At 49.1% G+C, this 17,057-nt stretch overlaps 1 protein-coding gene across 2 annotated transcripts in view; it reads left to right on the forward strand.

Moving 5' to 3' along the window:
- The window catches only part of MED1 (mediator complex subunit 1), a 489,425-nt gene that overhangs the window by 209,708 nt on the left and 262,660 nt on the right, over positions 1-17,057 (forward strand). For both annotated transcript variants that reach the window (XM_069237453.1, XM_069237452.1), the window contains exon 14: positions 14,137-14,255. In XM_069237453.1, coding sequence (XP_069093554.1) covers positions 14,137-14,255 — 119 coding nt within the window. The remainder of the gene's footprint in view (positions 1-14,136; positions 14,256-17,057) is intronic.

A 17,057-nucleotide genomic window follows, 5' to 3' on the forward strand; every position in this document is an offset into this window, starting at 1 on the left:
GACATTGTAAGTGCAGGGTAGCCATAAGAGTATATGGTCTGGGAGTCTGTCAAACACGGACTCCACAGCACCATAATGGCTACACTGAAAACTGGGAAGTTTGGTATCAAACTTCTCAGCACAATAAATGCACACTGATGCCAGTGTACATTTTATTGTAAAATACACCCCAGAGGGCACCTTAGAGGTGCCCCCTGAAACCTAATCCAACTAACAGTGTAGGCTGACTGGTTCTAGCAGCATGCCACACTCGAGACATGTTGCTGGCCACATGGGGAGAGTGCCTTTGTCACTCTGTGGCCCTTAACAAAGCCTGCACTGGGAGGAGATGCTATCACCTCCCCCAGGCAGGAGCTGTAACATCTGGCGGTGAGCCTCAAAGGCTTACCCCCTTTGTTCCAGCACCACAGGGCACTCCAGCTAGTGGAGTTGCCCGCCCCCTCCGGTCACGGCCCCACTTTTGGCGGCAAGGCCGGAGGAGATAATGAGAATAACAAGGAGGAGTCACTGGCCAGTCAGGACAGCCCCTAAGGTGTCCTGAGCTGAAGTGACTCTAACTTTAAGAAATCCTCCATCTTGCAGATGGAGGATTCCCCCAATAGGGATAGGAATGTGACCCCCTCCCCTTGGGAGGAGGCACAAAGAGGGTGTACCCACCCTCAGGGCTAGTAGCCATTGGCTACTAACCCCCCAGACCTAAACACGCCCTTAAATTTAGTATTTAAGGGCTTCCCTGAACCTAAAGATTTAGATTCCTGCAACTTACCGAAGAAGAAGACTGCTGAGCTGAAAACCCCTGCAGAAGAAGAAAGAAGACACCAACTGCTTTGGCCCTAGTCCTACCGGCCTGTCTCCTGCCTTCTAAAGAAACCTGCTCCAGCGACGCTTTCTCCAGGCCCAGCGACCTCTGAATCCGCAGAGGACTGCCCTGCTTCAAGAGGAACAAGAAACTCCAGAGGACAGCGGACCTGCTCCAAAAAGACTGCAACTTTGTTACAGAGGAGCAGATTTAAAGACCCCTGCAATCCCCGCAAGAAGCGTGAGACTTGCGACACTGCACCCGGCGACCCCGACTCGACTGGTGGAGAAACAACCCCTCAGGGAGGACCCTCCGGCGACTCCGAGACTGTGAGTAACCAAAGTTGTCCCCCCTGAGCCCCCACAGCGACGCCTGCAGAGGGAATCCCGAGGCTTCCCCTGACCGCGACTGCCTGACTCTAAAATCTTGACGGCTGGAAAAGACCCTGCATCCGCAGCCCCCAGCACCTGAAGGATCGGAACTTCAGTGCAGGAGTGACCCCCAGGAGGCCCTCTCCCTTGCCTAGGTGGTGGCTACCCCGAGGAGCCCCCCCCTTGCCTGCCTGCACCGCTGAAGAGACCCCTTGGTCTCCCATTGAAACCTATTACAAACCCGACGCTTGTTTGCATACTGCACCCGGCCACCCCCGCGCTGCTGAGGGTGTACTTTCTGTGTGGACTTGTGTCCCCCCCGGTGCCCTACAAAACCCCCCTGGTCTGCCCTCCGAAGACGCGGGTACTTACCTGCTGGCAGACTGGAACCGGGGCACCCCCTTCTCTCCATTGAAGCCTATGCGTTTTGGGCACCACTTTGAACTCTGCACCTGACCGGCCCTGAGCTGCTGGTGTGGTGACTTTGGGGTTGCTCTGAACCCCCAACGGTGGGCTACGTTGGACCCCAATTTGAACCCCGTAGGTGGTTTACTTACCTGCAAGAACTAACAATACTTTACCTCCCCCAGGAACTGTGAAAATTGCACTGTGTCCACTTTTAAAACAGCTTATTGTGTTTTATGTAAAAAGTATATATGCTACTGTGATTATTCAAAGTTCCTAAAGTACTTACCTGCAATACCTTTCAAATGCGATATTACATGTAGAATTTGAACCTGTGGTTCTTAAAATAAACTAAGAAAATATATTTTTCTATAACAAAACCTATTGGCCTGGATTTGTCTCTGAGTGTGTGTTCCTCATTTATTGCCTGTGTGTATGTACAACAAATGCTTAACACTACTCCTTTGATAAGCCTACTGCTCGACCACACTACCACTAAATAGAGCATTAGTATTATCTCTTTTTGCCACTATCTTACCTCTAAGGGGAACCCTTGGACTCTGTGCATGCTATTCCTTACTTTGAAATAGCACATACAGAGCCAACTTCCTACAGGACTGCTGAGCTGAAAAACCCTGCAGAGAAGACGGAGACACCAACTGCCTTGGCCCCAGCTCTACCGGCCTGTCTCCCCCCTTCGGAAGAAAACTGCTCCTGCGACGCTTTCCCCAGGACCAGCGACCTCTGAATCCTCAGAGGACTGCCCTGCTCTAAAAGGACCAAGAAACTCCAGAGAACAGCGGCCCTGTTCAACAAAGACTGCAACTTTGTTTCCAGAGGAGCAACTTTAAAGACCCCTGCAATTCCCGCCAGAAGCGTGAGACTTGCAACACTGCACCCGGCGACCCCGACTCGACTGGTGAAGAAACAACGCTACAGGGAGGACCCCCAGGCGACTCCAAGACTGTGAGTAGCCAAAGTTGTCCCCCCTGAGCCCCCACAGCGACGCCTGCAGAGGGAATCCCGAGGTTCCCCCTGACCGCGACTGCCTGACTCTAAGATCCCGACGCCTGGAAAAGACCCTGCACCCGCAGCCCCCAGGACCTGAAGGATCGGAACTCCAGTGCAGGAGTGACCCCCAGGAGGCCCTCTCCCTTGCCCAGGTGGTGGCTACCCCGAGGAGCCCCCCCTTTGCCTGCCTGCACCGCTGAAGAGACCCCTTGGTCTCCCATTGATTCCTATTACGAACCCGACGCTGGTTTACACACTGCACCCGGCCGCCCCCGCCCTGCTGAGGGTGTACTTTCTGTGTGGACTTGTGTCCCCCCCGGTGCCATACAAAACCCCCCTGGTCTGCCCTCCGAAGACGCGGGTACTTACCTGCTGGCAGACTGGAACCGGGGCACCCCCTTCTCCATTGAAGCCTATGTGTTTTGGGCACCACTTTGAACTCTGCACCTGACCGGCCCTGAGCTGCTGGTGTGGTGACTTTGGGGTTGCTCTGAACCCCCAACGGTGGGCTACCTTGGACCCCAATTTGAACCCCTTAGGTGGTTTACTTACCTGCAAGAACTAACAATAACTTACCTCCCCCAGGAACTGTGAAAATTGCACTGTGTCCACTTTTAAAACGGCTTATTGTGTTTTATGTAAAAAGTATATATGCTATTGTAATTATTCAAAGTTCCTAAAGTACTTACCTGCAATACCTTTCAAATGAGATATTACATATAGAATTTGAACCTGTGGTTCTTAAAATAAACTAAGAAAAGATATTTTTCTATACAAAAACCTATTGGCCTGGAATTGTCTCTGAGTGTGTGTTCCTCATTTATTGCCTGTGTGTATGTACAACAAATGCTTAACACTACTCCTTTGATAAGCCTACTGCTCGACCACACTACCACAAAATAGAGCATTAGTATTAACTCTTTTTGCCACTATCTTACCTCTAAGGGGAACCCTTGGACTCTGTGTATGCTATTCCTTACTTTGAAATAGTGCATACAGAGCCAACTTCCTACAGAGAGCATGATATTCTTCAGGCACATGGACAGATTGTGTGATGTTCTTGGAGCATTTTGTGTGAAAAGATTGGGTCCCTTGGTGTCAGGAGCTTAAGCCACTTGTGCAGACACTGAGTAGATTTTGGGAGTTCTAGACAGACAGTGTGGGGAGATATGGGTATATGTACAGACAGCGTGTAAGGAAATGGCTCCCTGTTGCAGTTACCCCCCACTTTTAGCCTGATACTGATGCTGACTTGACTGAGAAGTGTGCTGGGACCCTGCTAACCAGGCCCCAGCACCAGTGTTTTTTCACCTGAAATGTACCATTGTTTCCACAATTGGCACACAGATAAGTCCCTTCTAAAAGGTACCAGTGGTACCAAGGGCCCTGTGACCAGGGAAGGTCTCTAAGGGCTGCAGCATGTGTTGTGCCACCCTTAAGGACCCCTCACCTAACACATGCACACTGCCATTGCAGATTGTGTGTGTTGGTGGGGAGAAAAAGGCAAAGTCGACATGACATCCCATCAGGGTGCCATGCACACAAAATACTGCCTGTGGCATAGGTAAGTCACCCCTCTAGCAGGCCTTACAGGCCTAAGGCAGGGTGCACTATATCACAGGTGAGGGCATAGCTGCATCAGCAATATTCCCCTACAGTGTCTAAGTCTATTCTTAGACATTGTAAGTACAATGTGGCCATATTAAGTGTAGGAAGTTGGCTCTGTATGTGCTATTTCAAAGTAAGGAATAGCATGCACAGAGTCCAAGGGTTCCCCTTAGAGGTAAAATAGTGGTAAAAATAGATAATACTAATGCTCTTATTTTGTGGTAGTGTGGTCGAGCAGTAGGCTTATCCAAGGAGTAGTGTTAAGCATTTGTTGTACATACACAAAGACAATAAATGAGGTACACACACTCAGAGACAAATCCAGCCAATAGGTTTTGTATAGAAAAATATCTTTTCTTAGTTTATTTTAAGAACCACAGGTTCAAATTTAACATGTAATATCTTGTTGGAAAGGTATTGCAGGTAAGTACATTAGGAACTTTGAATCATTTCAATTGCATGTATACTTTTCAAGTTATTCACAAATAGCTATTTCAAAAGTGGACACAGTGCAATTTTCACAGTTCCTGGGGGAGATAAGTTTTTGTTAGTTTTACCAGGTAAGTAAGACACTTACAGGGTTCAGTTCTTGGTCCAAGGTAGCCCACCGTTGGGGGTTCAGAGCAACCCCAAAGTTACCACACCAGCAGCTCAGGGCCGGTCAGGTGCAGAGTTCAAAGTGGTGCCCAAAACGCATAGGCTGCAATGGAGAGAAGGGGGTGCCCCGGTTCCGGTCTGCTTGCAGGTAAGTACCCGCGTCTTCGGAGGGCAGACCAGGGGGGTTTTGTAGGGCACCGGGGGGGACACAAGCCCACACAGAAATTTCACCCTCAGCGGTGCGGGGGCGGCCGGGTGCAGTGTCAGAACAAGCGTCGGGTTCGCAATGTAAGTCAATGAGAGATCAAGGGATCTCTTCAGCGCTGCAGGCAGGCAAGGGGGGGCTTCCTCGGGGAAACCTCCACTTGGGCAAGGGAGAGGGACTCCTGGGGGTCACTTCTGCAGTGAAAGTCCGGTCCTTCAGGTCCTGGGGGCTGCGGGTGCAGGGTCTTTTCCAGGCGTCGGGACTTAGGTTTCAGAGAGTCGCGGTCAGGGGAAGCCTCGGGATTCCCTCTGCAGGCGGCGCTGTGGGGGCTCAGGGGGGACAGGTTTTGGTACTCACAGTCGTAGAGTAGTCCGGGGGTCCTCCCTGAGGTGTTGGTTCTCCACCAGCCGAGTCGGGGTCGCCGGGTGCAGTGTTGCAAGTCTCACGCTTCTTGCGGGGAGTTGCAGGGTTCTTTAAAGCTGCTTCTTGAAACAAAGTTGCAGTCTTTTTGGAGCAGGTCCGCTGTCCTCGGGAGTTTCTTGTCGTCGTCGAAGTAGGGCAGTCCTCAGAGGATTCAGAGGTCGCTGGTCCCTTTGGAAGGCGTCGCTGGAGCAGAGTTCTTTGGAAGGCAGGAGACAGGCCGGTGAGTTTCTGGAGCCAAGGCAGTTGTTGTCTTCTGGTCTTCCTCTGCAGGGGTTTTCAGCTAGGCAGTCCTTCTTCTTGTTGTTGCAGGAATCTAATTTTCTAGGGTTCAGGGTAGCCCTTAAATACTAAATTTAAGGGCGTGTTTAGGTCTGGGGGGTTAGTAGCCAATGGCTACTAGCCCTGATGGTGGGTACACCCTCTTTGTGCCTCCTCCCAAGGGGAGGGGGTCACAATCCTAACCCTATTGGGGGAATCCTCCATCTGCAAGATGGAGGATTTCTAAAAGTCAGAGTCACCTCAGCTCAGGACACCTTAGGGGCTGTCCTGACTGGCCAGTGACTCCTCCTTGTTGCTTTCTTTGTTCCCTCCAGCCTTGCCGCCAAAAGTGGGGGCCGTGGCCGGAGGGGGCGGGCAACTCCACTAAGCTGGAGTGCCCTGCTGGGCTGTGACAAAGGGGTGAGCCTTTGAGGCTCACCGCCAGGTGTCACAGCTCCTGCCTGGGGAGGTGTTAGCATCTCCACCCAGTGCAGGCTTTGTTACTGGCCTCAGAGTGACAAAGGCACTCTCCCCATGGGGCCAGCAACATGTCTCTAGTGTGGCAGGCTTCTGGAACTAGTCAGCCTACACAGACAGTCGGTTAAGTTTCAGGGGGCACCTCTAAGGTGCCCTCTGGGGTGTATTTTGCAATAAAATGTACACTGGCATCAGTGTGCATTTATTGTGCTGAGAAGTTTGATACCAAACTTCCCAGTTTTCAGTGTAGCCATTATGGTGCTGTGGAGTTCGTGTTTGACAAACTCCCAGACCATATACTCTTATGGCTACCCTGCACTTACAATGTCTAAGGTTTTGTTTAGACACTGTAGGGGTACCATGCTCATGCACTGGTACCCTCACCTATGGTATAGTGCACCCTGCCTTAGGGCTGTAAGGCCTGCTAGAGGGGTGTCTTACCTATACTGCATAGGCAGTGAGAGGCTGGCATGGCACCCTGAGGGGAGTGCCATGTCGACTTACTCGTTTTGTCCTCACTAGCACACACAAGCTGGCAAGCAGTGTGTCTGTGCTGAGTGAGAGGTCTCCAGGGTGGCATAAGACATGCTGCAGCCCTTAGAGACCTTCCTTGTCATCAGGGCCCTTGGTACTAGAAGTACCAGTTACAAGGGACTTATCTGGATGCCAGGGTCTGCCAATTGTGGATACAAAAGTACAGGTTAGGGAAAGAACACTGGTGCTGGGGCCTGTTTAGCAGGCCTCAGCACACTTTCAATTGTAAACATAGCATTAGCAAAGGCAAAAAGTCAGGGGGCAACCATGCCAAGGAGGCATTTCCTTACACAACCCCCCCCCCCCCCCCCCAAACGAAAGAGGATGAGACTAACCTTTCCCAAGAGAGTCTTCATTTTCTAAGTGGAAGAACCTGGAAAGGCCATCTGCATTGGCATGGGCAGTCCCAGGTCTGTGTTCCACTATAAAGTCCATTCCCTGTAGGGAGATGGACCACCTCAACAGTTTAGGATTTTCACCTTTCATTTGCATCAGCCATTTGAGAGGTCTGTGGTCAGTTTGAACTAGGAAGTGAGTCCCAAAGAGGTATGGTCTCAGCTTCTTCAGGGACCAAACCACAGCAAAGGCCTCCCTCTCAATGGCACTCCAACGCTGCTCCCTGGGGAGTAACCTCCTGCTAATGAAAGCAACAGGCTGGTCAAGGCCATCATCATTTGTTTGGGACAAAACTGCCCCTATCCCATGTTCAGAGGCATCTGTCTGCACAATGAACTGCTTAGAATAATCTGGAGCTTTTAGAACTGGTGCTGAGCACATTGCTTGTTTCAGGGTGTCAAAGGCCTGTTGGCATTCCACAGTCCAGTTCACTTTCTTGGGCATTTTCTTGGAGGTGAGTTCAGTGAGGGCTGTCACAATGGATCCATATCCCTTCACAAACCTCCTGTAATACCCAGTCAAGCCAAGGAATGCCCTGACTTGAGTCTGGGTTTTTGGAGCTACCCAGTCCAGAATAGTCTGGATCTTGGGTTGGAGTGGCTGAACTTGGCCTCCACCTACAAGGTGGCCCAAGTAAACCACAGTTCCCTGCCCTATCTGGCATTTGGATGCCTTGATAGAGAGGCCTGCAGATTGCAGAGCCTTCAAAACCTTCTTCAGGTGGACCAGGTGATCCTGCCAGGTGGAGCTAAAGACAGCAATATCATCAAGATAAGCTGTGCTAAAGGACTCCAAACCAGCAAGGACTTGATTCACCAACCTTTGGAAGGTGGCAGGGGCATTCTTTAAACCAAAGGGCATAACAGTAAACCGATAATGCCCATCAGGTGTGGAGAATGCTGTTTTCTCTTTTGCTCCAGGTGCCATTTTTATTTGCCAGTACCCTGCTGTCAAGTCAAAGGTACTTAAGAATTTGGCAGCACCTAATTTGTCTATGAGCTCATCAGCTCTAGGAATTGGATGAGCATCTGTCTTGGTGACAGAATTGAGCCCTCTGTAATCCACACAAAACCTCATCTCTTTCTTTCCATCTTTGGTGTGAGGTTTGGGGACTAAGACCACTGGGCTAGCCCAGGGGCTGTCAGAGCGCTCAATTACTCCCAATTCCAGCATCTTGTGGACTTCCACCTTGAGGCTTTCCTTAACATGGTCAGACTGTCTAAAGATTTTGTTTTTGACAGGCATGCTGTCCCCTGTGTCCACATCATGGGTACACAGGTGTGTCTGACCAGGGGTTAAGGAGAAGAGTTCAGGAAACTGTTGTAGGACTCTCCTACAATCAGCTTGCTGTTGGTCAGAGAGGGTGTCTGAGTAGATCACTCCATCTACTGAGCCATCTTTTGGGTCTGATGACAGAAGATCAGGGAGAGGTTCACTCTCTGCCTCCTGATCCTCATCTGTTACCATCAACAGATTTACATCAGCCCTGTCATGGAAGAGCTTAAGGCGGTTCACATGGATCACCCTCTTGGGGCTCCTGCTTGTGCCCAGGTCCACCAGGTAGGTGACCTGACTCTTCCTTTCTAGCACTGGGTAAGGGCCACTCCATTTGTCCTGGAGTACCCTGGGAGCCACAGGCTCCAGAACCCAGACTTTCTGCCCTGGTTGGAACTCAACCAGTGCAGCCTTTTGGTCATACCAAAACTTCTGGAGCTGTTGGCTGGCCTCAAGGTTTTTGGTTGCCTTTTCCATGTACTCTGCCATTCTAGAGCGAAGGCCAAGTACATAGTCCACTATGTCTTGTTTAGGCTCATGAAGAGGTCTCTCCCAGCCTTCTTTAACAAGAGCAAGTGGTCCCCTTACAGGGTGACTGTAGGAAGTTGGCTCTGTATGTGCTATTTCAAAGTAAGGAATAGCATGCACAGAGTCCAAGGGTTCCCCTTAGAGGTAAAATAGTGGTAAAAATAGATAATACTAATGCTCTATTTTGTGGTAGTGTGGTCGAGCAGTAGGCTTATCCAAGGAGTAGTGTTAAGCATTTGTTGTACATACACATAGACAATAAATGAGGTACACACACTCAGAGACAAATCCAGCCAATAGGTTTTGTTATAGAAAAATATCTTTTCTTAGTTTATTTTAAGAACCACAGGTTCAAATTTAACATGTAATATCTTGTTTGAAAGGTATTGCAGGTAAGTACATTAGGAACTTTGAATCATTTCAATTGCATGTATACTTTTCAAGTTATTCACAAATAGCTGTTTTAAAAGTGGACACTTAGTGCAATTTTCACAGTTCCTGGGGGAGGTAAGTTTTTGTTAGTTTTACCAGGTAAGTAAGACACTTACAGGGTTCAGTTCTTGGTCCAAGGTAGCCCACCGTTGGGGGTTCAGAGCAACCCCAAAGTTACCACACCAGCAGCTCAGGGCCGGTCAGGTGCAGAGGTCAAAGAGGTGCCCAAAACACATAGGCTTCAATGGAGAGAAGGGGGTGCCCCGGTTCCGGTCTGCCAGCAGGTAAGTACCCGCGTCTTCGGAGGGCAGACCAGGGGGGTTTTGTAGGGCACCCGGGGGGACACAAGTCAGCACAAAAAGTACACCCTCAGCAGCGCGGGGGCGGCCGGGTGCAGTGTGCAAACACGCGTCGGGTTTTCAATGATGTTCAATAAGAGATCAAGGGATCTCTTCAGCGTCGCAGGCAGGCAAGGGGGGGGCTCCTCGGGGTAGCCACCACCTGGGCAAGGGAGAGGGCCTCCTGGGGGTCACTCCTGCACCGGAGTTCCGTTCCTTTAGGTGCTGGGGGCTGCGGGTGCAGGGTCTTTTCCAGCTGTCGGGAAATGGAGTTCAGGCAGTCGGGGTCAGGGGGAGCCTCGGGATTCCCTCTGCAGGCGTCGCTGTGGGGGCTCAGGGGGGACAACTTTGGTTACTAACGGTCTCGGAGTCGCCAGAGGGTCCTCCCTGAGGTGTTGGTTCTCCACCAGTCGAGTAGGGGTCGCCGGGTGCAGTGTTGCAAGTCTCACGCTTCTTGCGGGGAGTTGCAGGGGTCTTTAAGTCTGCTCCTTGAAACAAAGTTGCAGTTCTTTTGGAGCAGGGCCGCTGTCCTCGGGAGTTCCTTGTTTTGCTTGAAGCAGGGCAGTCCTCTGAGGATTCAGAGGTCGCTGGTCCTTTGGAAAGCGTCGCTGGAGCAGGGTTCTTTGGAAGGCAGGAGACAGGCCGGTAGGACTGGGGCCAAAGCAGTTGGTGTCTTCTGTTCTTCCTCTGCAGGGGTTTTTCAGCTCAGCAGTCTTCTTCTTCTTGTAGGTTTCAGGAATCTAAATTCTTAGGTTCAGGGGAGCCCTTAAATAATAAATTTAAGGGCGTGTTTAGGTCTGGGGGGTTAGTAGCCAATGGCTACTAGCCCTGAGGGTGGGTACACCCTCTTTGTGCCTCCTCCCAAGGGGAGGGGGGTCACATTCCTATCCCTATTGGGGGAATCCTCCTTCTACAAGATGGAGGATTTCTAAAAGTCAGTCACCTCAGTTCAGGACACCTTAGGGGCTGTCCTGACTGGCCAGTGACTCCTCCTTGTTTTTCTCATTATCTCTCCTGGACTTGCCGCCAAAAGTGGGGCTGTGTCCAGGGGGCGAGCATCTCCACTTGCTGGAGTGCCCTGGGGCATTGTAACACGAAGCTTGAGCCTTTGAAGCTCTCTGCTAGGTGTTACAGTTCCTGCAGGGGGGAGGTGTGAAGCACCTCCACCCAGAGCAGGCTTTGTTTCTGTCCTCAGAGAGCACAAAGGCTCTCACCGCATGAGGTCAGACACTCGTCTCTCAGCAGCAGGCTGGCACAGACCAGTCAGTCCTGCACTGAACAATTGGGTAAAATACAGGGGGTATCTCTAAGATGCCCTCTGTGTGCATTTTTTAATAAATCCAACACTGGCATCAGTGTGGGTTTATTATTCTGAGAAGTTTGATACTAAACTTCCCAGTATTCAGTGTAGCCATTATGGAGCTGTGGAGTTCGTTTTTGACAGACTCCCAGACCATATATTCCTATGGCTACCCTGCACTTACAATGTCTAAGGTTTTGCTTAGACACTGTAGGGGCATAGTGCTCATGCACCTATGCCCTCACCTGTGGTATAGTGCATCCTGCCTTAGGGCTGTAAGGCCTGCTAGAGGGGTGACTTACCTATGCCACAGGCAGTGTGAGGTTGGCATGGCACCCTGAGGGGAGTGCCATGTCGATTTACTCGTTTTGTCCTCACCAGCACACACAAGCTGGCAAGCAGTGTGTCTGTGCTGAGTGAGGGGTCCCTAGGGTGGCATAAGACATGCTGCAGCCCTTAGAGACCTTCCCTGGCATCAGGGCCCTTGGTACCAGGGGTACCAGTTACAAGGGACTTACCTGGGTGCCAGGGTTGTGCCAATTGTGGAAACAACTGTACATTTTAGGTGAAAGAACACTGGTGCTGGGGCCTGGTTAGCAGGGTCCCAGCACACTTCTCATTCAAGTCAGCATCAGTATCAGGCAAAAAGTGGGGGGTAACTGCAACAGGGAGCCATTTCTTTACAAGGGCCCTTGGTACTAGGGGTACCAGTTACAAGGGACTTTCCTGGATGCCAGGGTGTGCCAATTGTGGAATCAAAAGTACATTTTAGGTGAAAGAACACTGGTGCTGGGGCCTGGTTAGCAGGGTCCCAGCACACTTCTCAGTCAAGTCAGCATCTGTATCAGGCAAAAAGTGGGGGGTAACTGCAACAGGGAGCCATTTCTTTACAGAGCCTTTGTGCTCTCTGAGGACAGAAACAAAGCCTGCTCTGGGTGGAGGTGCTTCACACCTCCCCCCTGCAGGAACTGTAACACCTAGCAGTGAGCTTCAAAGGCTCAAGCTTCGTGTTACAATGCCCCAGGGCACTCCAGCTAGTGGAGATGCCCGCCCCATGGACCCAGCCCCCACTTTTGGCGGCAGGTCCCAGAGAGATAATGAGAAAAACAAGGAGGAGTCACTGGCCAGTCAGGACAGCCCCTAAGGTGTCCTGATTTGAGGTGACTCTGACTTTTAGAAATCCTCCATCTTGTAGAAGGAGGATTCCCCCAATAGGAATAGGGATGTGCCCCCCTCCCCTCAGGGAGGAGGCACAAAGAGGGTGTACCCACCCTCAAGGACAGTAGCCATTGGCTACTAACCCCCAGACCTAAACACACCCCTAAATTCAGTATTTAGGGGCTCCCCAGAACCAAGGAACTCAGATTCCTGCAACTTACAGAAGAAGAGGACTGCTGAGCTGAAAAACCCTGCAGAGAAGAAGACACCAACTGCTTTGGCCCCAGCCCTACCGGCCTGTCTCCCTCCTTCAGAAGAAACTTGCTCCAGCGACGCTTTCCCTGGGACCAGCGACCTCTGAATCCTCAGAGGACTGCCCTGCTTCCAAGAGACCAAGAAATTCCCGAGAACAGCGTCCCTGTTCAACAAAGACTGCAACTTTGTATCCAGAGGAGCAGATTTAAAGACCCCTGCAATCCCCGCAAGAAGCGTGAGACTTGCAACACTGCACCCGGCGACCCTGACTCGACTGGTGGAGAACCAACACCCCAGGGAGGACCCTCCGGTGACTCCGAGACTGTGAGTAACCAAAGTTGTCCCCCCTGAGCCCCCACAGCGACGCCTGCAGAGGGAATCCCGAGGCTCCCCCTGACCGCGACTGCCTGACTCTAAAATCCCGACGGCTGGAAAAGACCCTGCACCCGCAGCCCCCAGCACCTGAAGGATCGGAACGTCAGTGCAGGAGTGACCCCCAGGAGGCCCTCTCCCTTGCCCAGGTGGTGGCTACCCCGAGGAGCCCCCCCCCTTGCCTGCCTGCACCGCTGAAGAGACCCCTTGGTCTCTCATTGAAATCCATTGGAAACCCGACGCTTGTTCGCACACTGCACCTGGCCGCCCCCGCGCTGCTGAGGGTGTACTTTCTGTGTGGACTTGTGTGTTTCCCCCCCCCCCCCCCCCCCCCCCCCGTGCCCTACAAAACCCCCCTGGTCTGCCCTCCGAAGATGCGGGTACTTACCTGCTGGCAGACTGGAACCGGGGCACCCCCTTCTCTCCATTGAAGCCTATGCATTTTGGGCACCACTTTAAACTCTGCACCTGACCGGCCCTGAGCTGCTGGTGTGGTAACTTTGTGGTTGCTCTGAACCCCCAACGGTGGGCTACCTTGGACCCAAATTTGAACCCCGTAGGTGGTTTACTTACCTGCAAGAACTAACAATAACTTACCTCCCCTAGGAACTGTGAAAATTGCACTGTGTCCACTTTTAAAACAGCTAAATGTGTTTTATGTAAAAAGTATATATGCTATTGTGATTATTCAAAGTTCCTAAAGTACTTACCTGCAATACCTTTCGAATGAGATATTACATGTAGAATTTGAACCTGTGGTTCTTAAAATAAACTAAGAAAATATATTTTTCTATAACAAAAACCTATTGGCCTGGAATTGTTTCTGAGTGTGTGTTCCTCATTTATTGCCTGTGTGTATGTACAACAAATGCTTAACACTACTCCTTTGGTAAGCCTACTGCTTGACCACACTACCACAAAATAGAGCATTAGTATTATCTCTTTTTGCCACTATCTTACCTCTAAGGGGAACCCTTGGACTCTGTGCACACTATTTCTTACTTTGAAATAGTAAATACAGAGCCAACTTCCTACACAATGTGATGGACTTCATACTTCAGTAGCCACAGTCTTTGCTAGGTGATTGAAAATGCAGCAAACGCATTTCTTAAGGTAAAGTAGTTGACTAGGTTTTCATCCTGCCATATGAAGCTAATCGATTTAAACTTTCTTCTACATTCAAATGCTAAAATTAATACAATTGAGTTGTGTATTCATTTAATTACTCTAAATGTGGCAAAACCATTAACTTTGCGGTAAGCGAAAGGCAACTAATAAATATTATTCAATATATTTAACTTACTGTACCTTTTTGCATCATTATGTTCTGTGACCACCACTGATTGATAGAAGGGTTACAGACAAATTACGTTTATTGTGTTTCTTTCCTCTAGGTATCCCGCTCTTTGACACTGCACCAACATTTGTGCCACATTACGAGCTGGTCACCCAATTTGAGTTGTCGAAGGAAGCTGACCCAGTGCCTTTATACCACAACATGCGCTTCTATGCAGTAAGTATGAGCAGTTTAAGTGCAGACAATTTCACATGGGGAGCTAGCTTCCAGCAAGACAGGGCCTCCAAAGGCAGGTAGTGCTGGGACAGAATATAGCCACCTCAGGCTACCGTGCCATCACTCACTCTACTCTTGCCTTCCTAGTCTTTCAAAGTCACAGATGTCTGTTTGATGACCTATCCAAGGATTTTGAGTTTTCATTTGGCCACACTGCCCATTAGAGAAATGTGACATTTTATTAATGTGTCTGATTGACTAGAACCTTTCCTGAACAAGACTTTATATGAATTAAAAATATTTAAAACAGCATGGTTTGGTGAAGCTAATATGCCTGGTGTTAATGTGCATCATATATAAACACAGGTATTCACAATACTATTTACATGGGTTGTGTGCACAAATGCCATTTATCATATGAAAGCTTGCCCAATTTGCTTTTGCCAGTGCTTGGAAAAAGCACAAAAGTAGTTGTTTTTAGTAGAGAATGGCTAAAAGACATATAGAGTTGAATATGACAAAGTGTGCTATGATTGAATGTACTTTTTAAATGTAACATACACGTTTTAAATGGAAACCATTTGTAGAAGATTAAAGAGCAAACCAAATAACTAATAGCTTGAGGTGGAAGCTTATCACTCATTTGAGTGGAACTAAAACCCATTCTGTGTATGCTTTTTAAAGAATAGAAACAGTATGCCTCGCAGACAGCTACACGTTCAAGCCAGACATAAAAATGTGCCCAGTGTGTTAATACACAGTTGTACAAGTGAAAATGATCTTTTAGTACCAGGGACTAAGAACCGGGGCATCTGTTGGAAATGCTCTGTGGGCTCTAGACAACCAATCCTTAAGTGACTCAGGGCTCTGTATATCTGGAGATTTATTGTGTTTCTAGTGCTTGCTAATGTTATCATATAGATGGGTGTTAGGCTGCTGCTCCTGCTGTAGTGGAGCCACAGTGCACTTCCATGTGGGGTGGGGAAATTAGGTGATGAATTGCCAAGTGAACTGAGGCACAAGAAAGGGGGAATTGCTGACATGGTGCAGGAGTTGGAGCTTAATGTCCCTTTATGTGATAATGTGGTTGGAGCTGAGCGTTTTCTGGGCATGTTGTGATAATTCATTTCCACCATCACTTCAGCTCATCATGTATTATTTATCCTTATGTTACGCAGTTTGAATGTGTAGCTCAGTGGCTGCCTTTTTCTCAGATCTTGTCACTGTTTGTTGTTTCAGTCAAGCCAAGTGGTTATTTTCCCTACTACAGAGTAATACCTTTAGTCTTTATTGCTACAGACTATGAGACTGTTTTATTCCAATCACACTTTATTAGTATTTCCTTGTTCCACATGTCCATGTTCCACTTTAGTATGCAGGGCACACTTTGCATGTCGGGTGTAAGTCTGAATAGGTTTACTTTTCCGCCAACCCTTGTGAGTTTGCATTTGAATATGTCCATGCCTTCCTTTGAAGCTATGACTGACTTTGTGTGGTTGTGTTTTTCTTAGCCTGTTTCTTCTGGTGTCTTTGTGGCAGTTTGTTATTCAACCTTGTTGCAGGATGTTCTACAGCTAGAGTTGTAGAAAATGTGCTCTCCTTGTGTTTCAGCTGAACGGTATGGTATGGTATTGTGTGGCATTGGGTTTAGGATGCCTAGATCTTTTCCAGAATTCCTGGCAACACAACACAAAAGAACTACCCTGCAGCCCTTGAGGGAATGCCATGGGTGGTCCCCTCAGTGACTGCAGGACACATATACCTGTACCGTCCGCGATTCCATTGCCTAAGCAACATGGCTGTCTCCACAGGCAGCTCAATCCTACATCACCAAAAGGAATCCACAATACTGCTCAATTATTGATGCTCATCCTGAAAGAGCTGTTTGTTCAGTGTATATCAAGAATTCTAGCAGAAAGTTCATACTTCAGTTACTGAAGAGTTCTGACCACTGCTGTGGTCCAAAGTTTCGTAGTTTCCTGTTCTAGTTTTGGGGTATATCCACAACATAGGTGGTCCTACAGCTGGGACAGTTGGCAAAGTGCTATGCACTGCAAAGTGTGGCATTTGTTCTGCTTGGCTTCAAGCTAAGAGGGAACGAAGCCAAGAATGCAGCACTCTTAGTCTGAGTAATGAATGTATTAAGGCATTTCCCAGATCTCAAATGAAAGCACACAAAAATATGAACATGAGCGTTTAACTTGAATGCAGTAAAACATGTGTAGATACCAAAATAATCACAGCAGTTAACCAATGACAGGCAGAAAAGGTGCAATATATCAACAATTATTATGTGCAGTGCATATGTATATATGCATAGTAAAGCTAGGTAATTAAGAATTAAAATGCATCACCATGGGGGCTGATTTCTTCATCCTTGCCAACATCAAGCTGAGGAGCCCTGGACTGCTGAGGCAGTAGGAGATCCTTCCAACATGGGATATTTTAACCTGAGTCGTGCATCCACGTTCAGGTGAACTCCTAACTCTGTGTCAAGCCTTCCCACCTTATATACCTTAAACAAACCCAAGAGGAAGGTTCTGGCAGCCTCCCCCTCCCTTCGTGCAAGTTATGAAATTGAAGTGCTGGCTGTGTTCTGTCTGTGTCGAAAACATGCAAAGCAACAGGCCCTGCCCCGATGCGCATTCATGAGTCAAAGAAGCTGTACTTTTCTTTGATGGAAACATTCCCAGGCTGAAGCCCTCTCTTGTCATGTACCTTCCACATCCCCCATGTTTTGTTCCAACACGGTGTAACCTTGTGCTAGGAAAAAGAGCATAGGCACGTTCTGTGTAGAAAATA

Source organism: Pleurodeles waltl, chromosome 6 (genome assembly GCF_031143425.1).
Source record: "Pleurodeles waltl isolate 20211129_DDA chromosome 6, aPleWal1.hap1.20221129, whole genome shotgun sequence".
Lineage (NCBI taxonomy): Eukaryota > Metazoa > Chordata > Amphibia > Caudata > Salamandridae > Pleurodeles > Pleurodeles waltl.